Source organism: Trichechus manatus, unplaced genomic scaffold, assembly GCF_000243295.1.
Source record: "Trichechus manatus latirostris isolate Lorelei unplaced genomic scaffold, TriManLat1.0 scaffold00013, whole genome shotgun sequence".
NCBI lineage: Eukaryota > Metazoa > Chordata > Mammalia > Sirenia > Trichechidae > Trichechus > Trichechus manatus.
The window spans coordinates 20481938-20495802 of record NW_004443949.1 but is presented as its reverse complement, the minus strand read 5'-3'; the positions used below and the strand labels follow the sequence as shown (position 1 = coordinate 20495802).

The 13865-nt window shown below is 39.7% G+C and overlaps 1 protein-coding gene across 1 annotated transcript in view; it reads left to right on the top strand.

Moving 5' to 3' along the window:
* SCEL (sciellin) overlaps positions 1 to 13865 on the top strand; it is a 148446-nt gene that overhangs the window by 602 nt on the left and 133979 nt on the right. Inside the window, exons 2-4 of the mRNA XM_012554145.1 lie at positions 550 to 667; positions 4589 to 4648; positions 8340 to 8408. Coding sequence (XP_012409599.1) covers positions 550 to 667; positions 4589 to 4648; positions 8340 to 8408 — 247 coding nt within the window. The remainder of the gene's footprint in view (positions 1 to 549; positions 668 to 4588; positions 4649 to 8339; positions 8409 to 13865) is intronic.

Sequence of the window (13865 nt, the reverse complement as noted above, 5' to 3'; positions counted from 1 at the left end):
GCTTACAGAACAAAACAGTTTCTCATTTAACAGTTACTACACATGTTGCCCTATGACAATGGTTAACAATCTCACAACACATCAACAATATCCTTACACAACCTTGGGTCCCCTAGCACCAGCTTCCTTGTCCCCTTCTGCCTTCTGGCCCTTGTCACTGGACTCCTGTACCTCGTTAGTCTCATTTGGTTTTATGGGGCTGTCCACTCACTTCTGGGATCTTCTTATTGAGTAAAAGGGCCAACCCAGTAATCCCTGGCTGGGTTTATCCCAGCCTGTGGTTCCACGTTCCTGGAGCTGGACGGGGCCTATGATCTGTGTTGGCAGTTTCATTTGGCACCTGAACAGTTCTGTATGTTATCTCTGCTGGTTGGATATGGATTTGTGTTCTTTCTTGCTGGTGAGCCCTACTTTGAAACCGTACGGACTTGGCAGCCTAGAACACTTATGCTGGCCAATCAGATGAGACTCCGAAGATGTTCAAGTTAAGAAACCCACACTCCATTCCATGATACTGCACCTCTCCATTTCTCGCGTTTCTTTTGATAGATGTGAAGAGTGCCGCTCTGGGAACCATGCTGAGGCAACGAGGTTTTCACGAAGTGAACCAAAGAAGGACTTTCTTACAGGATAACATCTGGATTAAGAAACATCCTGAAGAAGAAAAGTAAGGGGGTGTAGAGGATGGATGGGTGGATGGCTAGAGAGTGTCATCTGAAAAGCAAACACATTCCTTCTAACACACTTTGTTGCGTGGTCTAACAGTTGGTTAGGTTTAGTAAACATGCATTGATTACATTAGATTTTCAAAAATACCTCTCCCGTTTTTAATATCCTACATATTTAAGAGAATGTGTGTCATTAGTGAGAAAGAGCAGGATTTCAAGGTCATCACCTAGAATAGATGCTTGTGCTTACTCGGTAAATTGAAAAGAAAACATGAGTTTCCAGTTTCTAAAAGGTAGCAGTTAATCCACGGTAAGAAAATCACTGAAGCACGTTGATCACGTCAGTAGAAATGTGTTGTTGTTGTAGTTAGGAACCGTCGAGTTTTGACTCATAGCAATTCCATGTGCCAGAGTAGAACTGCCCTGTAGGGTTTTCTAGGCTGTAATCTTTATGGAAACAGATAGCCAGGTCTTTCTCTCGTGCAGTCACTGGATGGGTTTGAACCACTAACCTTTCAGTTAGTAGCTGAGCACTTAACTGATGTATCACCAGGGCTCCTTCTCAGTAGAAATAAACACTAATATGATTCCAAATTTACACATTTAATAGTAATTTCTCTAAAATTTCTATGTGCACAAATCAAATTGAACACATGGATATAAGTTCCCAGGCCACTCTAGTCCCAAGTGGCCATATACCTCTGAAAAACAAAACAAAACAAAACCCAGTGCTGTTGAGTGGATTCTGGCTCATAGCGACCCTGTAGGACAGACTAGAACTGCCCTACAGGGTTTTTAAGGCTGTAAATCTTTAAGGAAATAGACTGCCACATCTTTCTCCCGCAGAGCAGCTGGTGGATTCGAGTCGCTGAGCTTTCAGTTAGCAGCTGAGCACTTTACCCACTGTGCCACCAGGGCTCCTCATATATCTCTAGGTATTGGAAATTTGGTCAATGCGGTGGTGTTATTTTGTAAGGGAAGACTTTTGCCACCAAGAAAGTTTTATGTGCATGATATGAGCATTGGTTATACTATCTATATGCTAATAGATTGATATGTTATATATAGATATAGCGTATAGATATACTATCTATATGCTGAAAGATCTGAAAACTATGACCTCATTGCCAATATAGATTTACAATAGACATTTGTCCAACCCAAGTAGATATTTATTGTATGTTGTATGTATACATATGCATATGTTTCCTGATTTTCTCTTATGTGTCAGGTTTGATGCCAGGTACTTTAACAAACCATCACTAAATAGCACAACAATCATGCAAAATAGGTATTATAGCCTCATTTTACAGAAGAGGAATATGTGGCTCAGAGAAGTTAAGTAACTTTTCCAATGGCGCACAGCTAGTAAGTGGCAGAGTTGAGATTTTAACATGGCACATCTCTTTCCATTACTCCATTTTCTCAAATGGGAGCAATTTTTCTCCTCAGGGGACATTTGGCAATATTTGGAAATATTTTTTGTTGTCACATCTAGACACTGATTCTTGCATCTGGGAGGTAGAGGCAAGGGATGGTGCTAAAACCAAAACAAACCCGACACCGCCAAACGTCCTCGAGCGCACTGGACAGCCCCACAACAGAGAATTATCCGGGCCAAAACGGCAATAGTGCTGAGGCTGAGAAACCCGGCATTACTTTCTACAAAACTGTCCATATAGGGTTATTGGAGGAACATACTTGTGACTGTTAAATAAAAACATACCTATTAACTTCTGTTATTAAAAAACAAACAAAAACCATTGCCGTTGAGTCAGTTCTGACTCATAGCCACCCTCGAGGACAGAGTAGAACTGCCCCATAGGGTTTTCAAGGAGTGACTGGTGGATTTGAACTGCCAACCTTTTAGTCAGCAGCCAAACTCTTAACCACTGTGCTACCAGGGCTCCAACTTCTGTTATTAAATATTATTATTTTAAGAGAATATCAGGGTGTGTAGAGAATCACACTAACTTTTGAAATTTACACTGTTGTTGTTGTTAGGTTCTGTCAAGTTGATTTTGACTCATATACTGTGACCGAGTAGAACTGACTCATAGGATTTTCTTGGCTGTATAATCTTTATGGGAACAGATCACCAGGTCTTTTTCCCGTAGAGCTGCTGGGTGGGTTCGAGCCACGAACTTTTTGGTTAGCATCCAAGTGCTTCAAAATGGGATCACCAGGGCTCTTTTGGAGTTAAACGCTATTGGACAGCAATTATTCCCTTTTATGAAGCAATACTTATTGCTTCTGTCAGAACCTAATATGGCATTTCTATGTCTCCATAGTGATAGAGTGATGTCAAATGTACATATAAATTTTGGATTGTGAGTATTTACACAAATGCATGAAGATAAGAATGTCTAAGACAAATCAGAGTTGTTAGGAGTGAGGTTTTGTGCCAGGCATGCCTCCTTACAAAGGCCCAGGGAAGCCAGCTTGGATGGCACAGCAACTGCTGAATGAGGCAGAATTGGCTCTGGTGCTTCCTGCACTCCCACTGTCCCAGCTCTGTGTGTTATGGTTTTTCTCCTCAGGGAAGAACTCTGCCTGGTACCTACCACTCTCTCCCAAGTCTCAGGAAGCACTAGCCGGTGAGATGGGAAAGTTCTCTTGGGGTCTTCGAAGGCATATGTTTGCTGGCATTGTTTTAGTTTCACTGTTCATCTTTTTTTTTTTTTTTTAATTTAAGTTTTTAGTTGTCTGCTACAGTTCTTTTATAGCTCTATTAAAAATGGTTACAGAGTGTTGAGTAATGTTAGTGGAGCAGAACCATGGGATATGTGGTATTTCTGGTTTGGTTGGGTTGACATGAAAAAGATTCAGGTACTTACTCTCTGGCTTGGCTCAAATCCAAAGGCTCTACTACATGTTTTGATGTTTCCTAAAATTGCCTGTGTTTTCAGGTTCGTTGTACAAAGTGAGAGAGATATGCCTTGGGATTCTATGTGTTAGACTTTATGTACATCATCTTCCCTGCCTAATTTATAGTGTTACTTCAAGGACAAATGGGGCAAACCATGTATTTTCACAGTTCAAAATGGGCCATGTCTCCTACGAACGATCAGCCTCCTTTAATACAAATATTGGTTCTTATTTTCCTGCTTTTTGTTGGGTAAACTGTCAAGTCCGTCAAATTAAAATGTCCAGACATAATGGGCCTCATTAAATTTAATATATATTGGTAGAAAGCTTTTTTTCCAGCAGAAAAAGACCCTTCTTAAATATACAAGAACCCTGCAGTGGTTAAGAGCTCGGTTGCTAACCATAAGGTTGGCAGTTCGAATCCAGCAGCTGCTCCTTGGAAACCCCATGGGGCAGTTCTAGTCTGTTTTACAGGGTCACTATGAGTTGGAACTGACTCCACAGCAATGGGTTTGGTTTGGCTTTAATATACACAAAAGTCCCTGGGTGGTGCGAACGGTTTGGGATCGACTACAAACCTAAAGATTGGTGGTTCAAACCCACCACAGAAAGAAGGCCTAGCGATCTGCTTTTGTAAAGACTACACCCGAGAAAAGTGTATGGAGCAGTTCTATCCCGTAACACATGGGGTCACCATGAGTCAGAATCAACTCGACAGTAACGGATTAATATGCACAAAGTAGGTTGCCTCATGTTCCCACACTCTGATTAAAAAAAAACAAAAACAAAAAACAACAGACTCATTCCATTGTTGAATCATGTGGAAATCTCATGGGATAAATTAGAATAACAATCATTTATACTGATACACTTGTTTCTTTTGTGCCCTTCTGTCTCAAGTGGTGACAGGTGAAAATAGTTATGTTCTTATGCCTACACTAAAGTGAATTAACCTTGCCAAAAGCTATGAGCTCCTTGCCTCTCTCTTTTGTTTTGCACCTTCCAAATACTATTCTAACTTTTTATGTGACATATTTGTTCTTTCTTTGCAGAGATGAATATTACAGTAGGGTGGTGCTCAACCGGTGTAACTCTCATGATGCCTTGGACAGGTGGGTGTTTCAGACACGTTCTGTCATTAGCAGAAACACAGAGAGAGATGGTAGTTTTAGGAGGAGACTTGTTCAAAACAACTGAATGTTTGTGGCTAGCCTAAGGCTTCCCCTGACCTTCTGGTCACTTTAAGGAGAGTATCTGATATCACCAGGGGTTTCCACAGGGAAAACTCCGTGCTCCCCCTGCTTGTGGCTCCCAGAACTACCGCTGGATGCCATAGTCTAATAGACCCTCTGCCCACCCCACCTAGGTCACCTCCTGACAGCAGGAAGGGGCTCTCACAGGAATGGGACCAGATAAGATATCCCTGAATCTCAGAGAAAGGAACCCTAAAATACAGAAATAACTCCAGAGTTTACTTGCTTTATGAGACAGTGCATTTCTTTCCAAAAACTCCTGGGTTTATGGGAAAACACTAAATCAGTTAAGCCATGCCATGGCAAACAGACTGACAAATGTGAATTAGCAGGAAAATTACTAGCAACACAATCTAAGCTTGATCAAATAAATAGATAATATTCTTATTAAAACACATTTACATTCACACACACACGCACAACTGCACCCATCAGAAGACACAAGTTTTATCTGATTTTGTAATGTGCCTCTGTTTGTCACCAAGGGGAAATTAGTATAAGGCACGATTGTTTCTCATTTGTGGACTACAAAAAGTTAAGGAGACACTTTGAATATGTCTACTTTGGAAACTTTTATCTGTGAATTTCTCTAAATCCTTTTAAACCTGTTCATAAGTTTGGCCAGATCTAGGAGTCCTGGTGGCGCAGTGGTTACAAGCTCATCTGCTAACCAAGAGGTCAGCCATTCTAATCCACTAGCCACTCCTTGGAAATCCTATGGGGCATTTCTACTCTGCCTCATAAGGGTCACTTTCCTTTTATAACTGATTGATTACATTATATTAGATTACGTTATGGAAAGTGATTACATTACATTACATTACAGGACAGCAACTAGTCTAGTGTCTGGCCAAACCACTGGGAACTACAGCCTAGCCAAGTTGACACGTAAAATTAACCATCACATCTGGTTAATGGGGATGGGGCAGGGAAAGAAGCAATACCAGCAGAGGTGGGAATATATGCAAAGAGCATGAGGAGGGACTGACAATAACTTGAAGAAGCTACAGTGAAGGCAGAAAGACCAGGAGCAGCAGGAGGTAACACCAGGAAAGCAGGACCAGAGTAGAGCAGGAAGGGCGTATTAGTAGTGTGAGGAAATGGAATGTTCTTCTAGTGTCATGGGTAGCCATCAAAGTTCTTTAAGCAAAGAAGAAGCGTAATCAGGGTTGAGATTGTAAAAATAATTCAGATATTAGAGAGGAGGGTGATGAATAATTTAATAACTTATTCTCAGTAAGGAAAAGGAAAGGAAAATAAATAATATATTCTCATCACCTTAGATAACAGCTTCATGGCATCCACAAACCAGGAAATTTGACTTCCTCTACCAGATCATTTAAATACATTGAATAAGGCTGATAGCACAAATAGTGCCTGCAGGAAGCCGTGTTACATGCCTTTAGTACTTGGAGATGTGCTGACTTTCCTATCCAGAGTAAAATGTTACATTCCAACCCGTAATGACTTAATACATTACGTTTAATCAAAGTATTTTATAAAGTTTACGTAAACTGTGGCTACTCTTTTATCGACATGCTCATTTATCTGTTCAAAGATTGCATCATTTACTGCTTACTTCTTTCTTACAGAAACCACGTTATCTTTTTCCTAGTGGGGCTCTGCCTTCCTATGTGCTCAATAATCCTACAGATTTATCCATTCCACAAGCATTTATCTGTAGCCTACTGTGTGCCCAACACTGTTCTAAAGACTGAGAATACAACAGAGTTCCTGCTGTCATAGAATTTGCATCCTAGCTGAGGGTGGGGGAGAGGAGTGACAGAACATAAAGAAACACAATATAATACTCCGTGTTGTGATAAGTGCTAGGAAGAAGAAAGCCAGACACAGAGGTATAAAGTGGTGGTGTTGATGGAGGATTATTTGTAGGAGGGTGTCAGATGGTCCTGCCCCTATTTTTATTCACACATTACACACGATGGCAGGAAAAAAAAAAAAAAGTGAAACAACCAATTGCCATAGAATGGATTCCAACTCATGGCAACCCAATGAGTGTCAGAGTAGGACTGCTCCATAGGGTTTTTAATGGTTCAGTTTTTGGAGGTAGATTGCCAGGCTGTTCTTCTGAAGCACCTCTGGGTGGACTTAAACCTCCAACCTTTTGGTTAGCAGCTGGGTGTCTTAAACATTTGTGTCACCCAGGGACTCCATGATGGTGAAATATACCATGATTTCACTCCAGGGTTTGCTTAAGAACTTGGGGAGTTGCATTTGGTATTTTTCTTTACATTTTTCTTGCTTTAACTGACACTATTCCCTCTGTTTGAAAATGTTCCTATCTATTTATCCTCCAAGGTGCAGCTCAAACTGCACCTCATCCACAAAGCCTTTTCTGATGCTAACACCTGGAAATAAGCTTTCTCAACTCAGAACCTCCTGTGCTCTGCCTGAATCTCTTTATGGCACAGAGCACTTTCTACCTTTGGGTGTACGTGGTGTATTTGTCCCTCAAAACGGCAAGCTCCGTGAGGGCAAAGTCTATAGTTATTTCATTCTTGACTTTCCCTTGCTCCCAGCACAGTATTTTGTATATATTGTTTACCTCCAAGTATTTGATCAATGAAAATATACTACAAGCAGTTTTGAAATTAAATCTTGAGTATTCTGTCTCATACTCTGTCTGCTTCAAATGCTATTTTAAAATGCAAGCACGGTAAAGCATAATGTAATTCCCTGAATAACTTGCTTTCCCTGTCTGTATCACAGGGTTATTAAACAGGCTTTTTTGTTTGTTTGTTTGATCAGTCTCATCACGCTATTTCCATTGCTTTGATTATTGTGATCCTTAGTCTTGAGTCTCCTATCCTCCTTTCTCTTATTTTCTTGTCTTTTCCTCTCTTCTTTCTTCCTCCCTCTCCTCTTCCTTTCTGCTGATTTGCCTACCATGCTGCCCTTCTGTACTTTATTTCTGCCCACCTCCTTCCTCATCTCCTTACTACCTCCAACCTTTCTCTCTGTCCCCACTTTCTTGTTTTATTCTTTTTCCAGATTTTCCTGTTTCTATCTTTTCCTATCTTTCCTCTCCCTTCTGCCAGTAGTTTTCTTTTTTCAACCCTGTCCACGGTGCTGAATTTTAAATAACGCTTTCAGTACTTGGTCCATTGTGCTGGCTTATGGCACTGATAAACTCTGCAAACAAAAAAAAGCGATTATAAGGGATTGAGGAGTTTCTATTATGCAGAAATCCACAACATTGACAAGAGTACATATTAGTTATTAACCATTTTGCATCCTGTGTTGTTTGTTTTACATATCCTTATGCTCAATTTGAATGTATCATATTGTAGTTAGGAGTGATTGCAGCCAGAGAAGAATCCTTTAGTGGCATGAGGAGTTGGGCTTCCCATAATTTATTTTATCCAAGTCACAACTTTGGAGAATTTGGGTGCTCAAAGTCTTTCTTTTCTTGGTAACGTGTACATTTTCTACCTTGGTTGGTAAACATTTTGCCGAATGCATGATAGGTCTTATAAACTATCTGATAATTTATTTGTCTTTTGGTTATTATTTATTTTTTTGGCTACAGGAAAACAAATGAGAGAGATGAGCCAAAAGCCACAATTAGTCGGTACAGATCTGATGACAGTTTAGACAGGTAAGGTGTTTTGAACCATCTAAGCAGAATCCATAACATATGTTGAATCCCATTTCTATAAAGCTATGAGATATTCTGATGTTTTCCAAGGTAAACTTTGAACCATTGATATTTTATCCCAAGATAGAAGTGACATAAGGATTGAATTATTTCCTTCTTCAAAACTCATAAAATCTTGACTAGATACAATATTTCGCTAATATCCTGATAAGAACAGATTGATATTAAAACTTCCAAGAGAAACCGATGTGAGTATAACTACAGTGAACACTGCGTGGAATCTGTTAGTGCAATTAAAAATTAAGAGTGTAATTATTTTTGTGAATATGATTAACTTTTGGTTCTTCCATCCTGATGGTGAAGGAATAGCAGCAGTTTCTGTCCAGTTACTTTCTGGAGACAGTGTAAATTTTAATAATACAGTAGCTTTGCTCCACCTAGGATAAAGGCATTAGCTCATTACGTTAGAGAGGGAAACTACTCTCTTGGCACTAGAGTAACCATTTGGCTTATAGAATGAGTCCTTTATGTTGTGCTTGTCGTTAGCCCTCACTTAGAGGGTCAAGACTCATCTCTATGGAGAAAACTGAGACACTTCCATTCAGGCTAAAGTGTACATACTACAAATCACATTTTTATTTTAGATTTGTTAGAGATGCTTTGTAAGCATAAGTAAAGAGTAAAGTTAACAATTTAATTGAAGTCAAGACACAATGGACACCTGAGGCCAGCAATGGTTGAGCTCACTCCCTATAGTTAAAGATGTGCCGCTATTATAGATAAAAATGGCACCTGCTAGATTTTAAGTAGCTATGCTGAAACTTAAAGTTATACTCTATATTCAGACTATGTCAGTGTTTGTTAATATTGCAAATGTATATATGTCTGCACTATTCACAGGTTTTCAAGTCATTCTCCCTAATAGAGGACAGTCGGCATTGGTATCCTTGAAGGATCAGCCTCTCTTTTTAATTACCATCCTGAGAAACATAAGTTTGTAGACGTGTATGTAAAAGATCTCCGTCTCCTCAGTAGCACATGGAGAAGAGGAGTCAAAATACTGCTGCCCATTTGCCCCTGGCTTTGCAGGCTGTCCTAGTGAGCCCCTAATTGAAGATGAAAACCCTATTTTCAGGAATGAATTTTAAAGTGAGTTAGTTAAACCTCATGAAATGTGGTTATGTGGGAACCGAAACCCAAACCCATTGCTGTCGAGTCAATTCCAACTCATAGTGACCCTATAGAACCGAGTAGAACTGCCTCGTAGGGTTTCCAAGGAGCAGCTGGTGGATTCGAACTGCCGACCTTTTGGTTAGCAGCTGAGCTCTTAACCACTGTACCTCCAGGGCTCCAGATATGTGGGACACCTAAGCTTTTGTAGGTTGTACGTCTGAAAGTTTATCTCAGACCACGCAAGACAGAGCCTTGGGATGTTAGGACTAGACCTCACAGGCAACCTAGTGGAGTCATCTCAGCCTTGACTGTACGTTGGAACCACTGAGGGAGCTTCTAGTCTTTATTAATGCCTTGGATCCACTAGCCCACAACCCCAATACTCTGATTTCATTATTCTGAGATGGAACTCAAGCAATTTTTTTTAAGTTTATGGAGTGATTCTAACATGTAGTCAACTTTCAGAACCACCAGTTTAACCCAAACTCTTTTTATACGCTAGAAAACAGGACCAGAGATTAACTGAATCTTTCATGCAGAGCTTTATGGCATGTTTGGGAGAAGTAACCTGGTCAGCTTATTTCCAAGGGAATCCTGTCTTCTATAGTAAGCTACATCTCTGTACATGGGGAAATGGAAGTGAGGAAGAGAAGCCACAGGGGTCAGTAAAGAAACACAAGCCCTGTTAGCAGGAGCAGAAATTCCAAAGGCAGGCCACACCAAAATTTGAAGTATGAAATAATTTTAGATGGAAGAGGGTCAAATATCCACAGTGTGTGTGAGTAGAGTGTGTGTGCGTGCGCACACATGCACATCTTAATGCTAATGTACTTATTTTAATGAGCATAAGAAAAGTATTGAGTTTCTATTTGAAGAGTTTCCTTTAAAATGTATATGTAGGTAAAAACATGAGCATGCTAAAGAAACATAAGTAAGCAATAGCACATGTAGCATGCAAGTGAATGCAGTATAGGTGTTGTGTGCCGTCGAGTCGTTTCTGACTCATGACAACCCTGTAGGATAGAGTAGAACTGCCCCGTAGCGTTTCCTAGGCTATAATCTTTACGCAGTGTATTTGACAGGCCCAAATCCTAGTGGTTAAACGACTGAATTTAGAAAACCAAGGGAGACCCCTAGTGTTCAGTAATGGAACTACAACTTTTCCTTTGGTTCTTTCGATTTTATTGTTGATTGTATTGTTCGGGTGTTTCCTGCCTCCGAGGTTGACTCCTATTAAAATAACCTATTTGTATCACAAGTTGACAGAAACTTAATTTCCAGGAGAAATACAAATTTCATCTCCCTGAACAATAAGAAATTGACATTTATTGGAACGGCGCTTTAGAGTTCTATTACTGTTGATAGATCTCCACCACGCACCCCCCTCCCCACCCAGTGTCATAGAGGAGACTGTGGGAAGTGAACAGTAATAACTAGAGGAAGACTTGTTGACCTAATATGTGATAGTTGGGGACAGTCACAATACAGGATCTGAGATATGACACTGGGCCCTAGCGGAACGGCCACCACCTGTAAATCCTTTCTTTGCCAGTTTTTAGCAGTGTGCCCAAGAGAAAGTCACCCAACTTCTCCGAGACGTCACTTCTTCATCTATAAAATGAAAATAATTACACTTACCTTGTAGAATTGTTCTTAAGAGCAGAGAAAAATACAGTCGGCCCTCTGTATCCACGGGTTTCACATCCACCGATTCAGCCAATCGTGGATCAAATATATTCAGAAAAAGAAAGTTATGTTGTTGCTGACATGCACTGTAGTTAGGCCTATGATGGTTGCCTCTATACTGAATGGTACAGACTTTTTTCTTGTCATTACTCCCTAAACAATACAGTATAACAACTGTTTACATATCATTTACATTGTATTAGGCATTATAAGTAATGTAGAAATCATTTAAAGTATACAGGAGGATGTGCATAGGTAATATGAAAATACTATGCCATTTTTTATAAGGGACTTGAGTATCCTAAAATTTTGGTATCCTCGAGGGTCCTGGTACCAATCTTCTGCAGATACCAAGGAACGACTGCATATAAAATGACTGGCAAAGAGTAGTAGGTAGCTATTTTTATTATGAGATGTAGTAGTATTCTCATAGATGTACACTGTAGAACTTTTATTAGCTTCTTTAATTTTAACCTCAAAACTCACCTTTATTTAAACCTTGAGAATATTTGTAATTCTGTTTGTTTTAAACAAATTGTTGTTTTCAGTGTATCAGAGTAGTATTTCCCAAGATTATTTTTATATTATATGAGGCCTCAGAGACAGCTATGAAGTCTGTATACAATTTTCAAGGAAAACTTAAGCCTATGATTACCTGGCATCCTACCTATGATTGACTATGATTTGCTGCAGGGCACTTTAAATCTAAATATCCCAGAGGGCTCTGGGGCAGTTAGTGCAGGTGATATGATTGCAGTCGTTGGCCTGATGATCTCCTTGGATGTGAAGGTTTTTATACACGGATTCTAGGATTCTATACAAGTTACTGCCTGTATTGTGAACAGTATATTGAGAATATGGAGCTTTGGAGTGTCGTAACCAGTTATTCATCCCCTGTTTCTACATTCAAGAGTTAATGGTTTCTGGCATTATGCACCATAAGCGGAAGCTGTGTTTTAGGGTTGACTCATAGAAACTTAACTTGTTAAGAGTTATTTACCCAATATTTTAGTTACAAGTGGCAAAATGACTTTACAAATTGAAATTATTTCTACCATATAACTAAGGGATATTTTTCCCACATGGTTTTTTTTTTAAAGAGAGAATCAAAGTCAATGTCTATCTTAGCAAGAAGGGTTTATATAAAGCCCTGTACTAAAGTAGAGGGTAAAAGTGAAAGTTTAGGACAGTTATAGTAGACCCAGAGATTGGAATCAACAGAAGGGCCTTGTCAGACTGTTTGTTTCCTGAGGGAAACCTTATGCTATATTCTAGTTTCATGCAAGCCTGCAGAATGCTCCAGAAGATAGCACCAGGTTATAGGAAGAACCTTTCAATCTGGTGTGAGGGAAGGAAGGAGGGGAACAGGAGCTGCAGTCATAAGATCCCACCATTGTTATGGGGACTATTGTTGTCGTTAGTTGTCCTAGAGCCAACTCTGGCTTAGGGTGACCTTATGTATAACAGATTCCTAATTTGTGCTTCCTCACTTTAAGCACAGACACACACAGCTTTTCTAGATGTATCCTCCTTGATGAGATCTGAAATTAAAGCAATTCAAACATTCGATGGGCATTAGATAGACAGCTGTTCTAGAGTCGGCTCTATGGTGACCCCATGTACAAAGAGGGAAATGTTACTGGGTCTGGTATTATCCTCACGATTGCTGACATGTTCAAGTTGGAACTATTAACTAAATGTATTAGTGAAAGTAAGCTAGTTTGTCAAGGCAAAGTAACTATGTTAACAAGCGCCTTACCCCAAATCTCTGTGGTTTAACACAATCAAGGGTTACTGCTTGCTTTCACTAGAGTCCAATGTGATTGGCTGGAGAACTGGGGGTAAGGGGGGGAATCTTTGCTCCATGCAGTCACTCAGGGATCTAAGTTCCTTCTATGTTTCAATACTGCTGTCGTCAGCCCACGGACACCAAAGCTATCATGGAAGGGGAACAACCAGCATGGAGGAGGGTGCTGGGGTTTTTATGATGGATCTAAAAGTGGTACACCACATTTCTGTCCACGTTCTTTAGTTTAGAATTCAATCTCATGATCCCAACCTAATTGCAAAGGAAGCTGAGAAATGTAGTCTTCCTGTGTGTTCAGGAGGAAAATAAAATGGATTTGGCAAATACATAGTATTCTCTCTAACTCAAAACGTTAAAAACATAGTTAAGCATTCCATTGATGCCTTTGACTGACAAGTACCGTCATTGATAAGATAATAAACATTACAACAACAGTTAATGTTATCAGTGCTCAGAGAGGCAAACAGAAAAGAGTAATACTTATAAAAATCAAAACTATAAAAATAGCCTCATCTTTTTTGTCTTAAGTAGCTTTCGTTTTACTGTAAAATTTTCTAAAATGTAACACCTGAAAAACAGGGCTTGTTATTCAAGAAAGTTTATATTGTAAAGTTATTCTAGCATGAATGAGTTCTGAAAGGAGTTTAATCATCTAAATGTTTATCCAAACTTTTTTCTTGTTTCTTTATAAAGGATCTCAGACCGAAAAGATGCTGCTAAAGCGCATAAGGCCAATGCCTCGGATCACCAAGTAACCAATAGGTATCAGTACCTACTAACTCGGGAAAGGT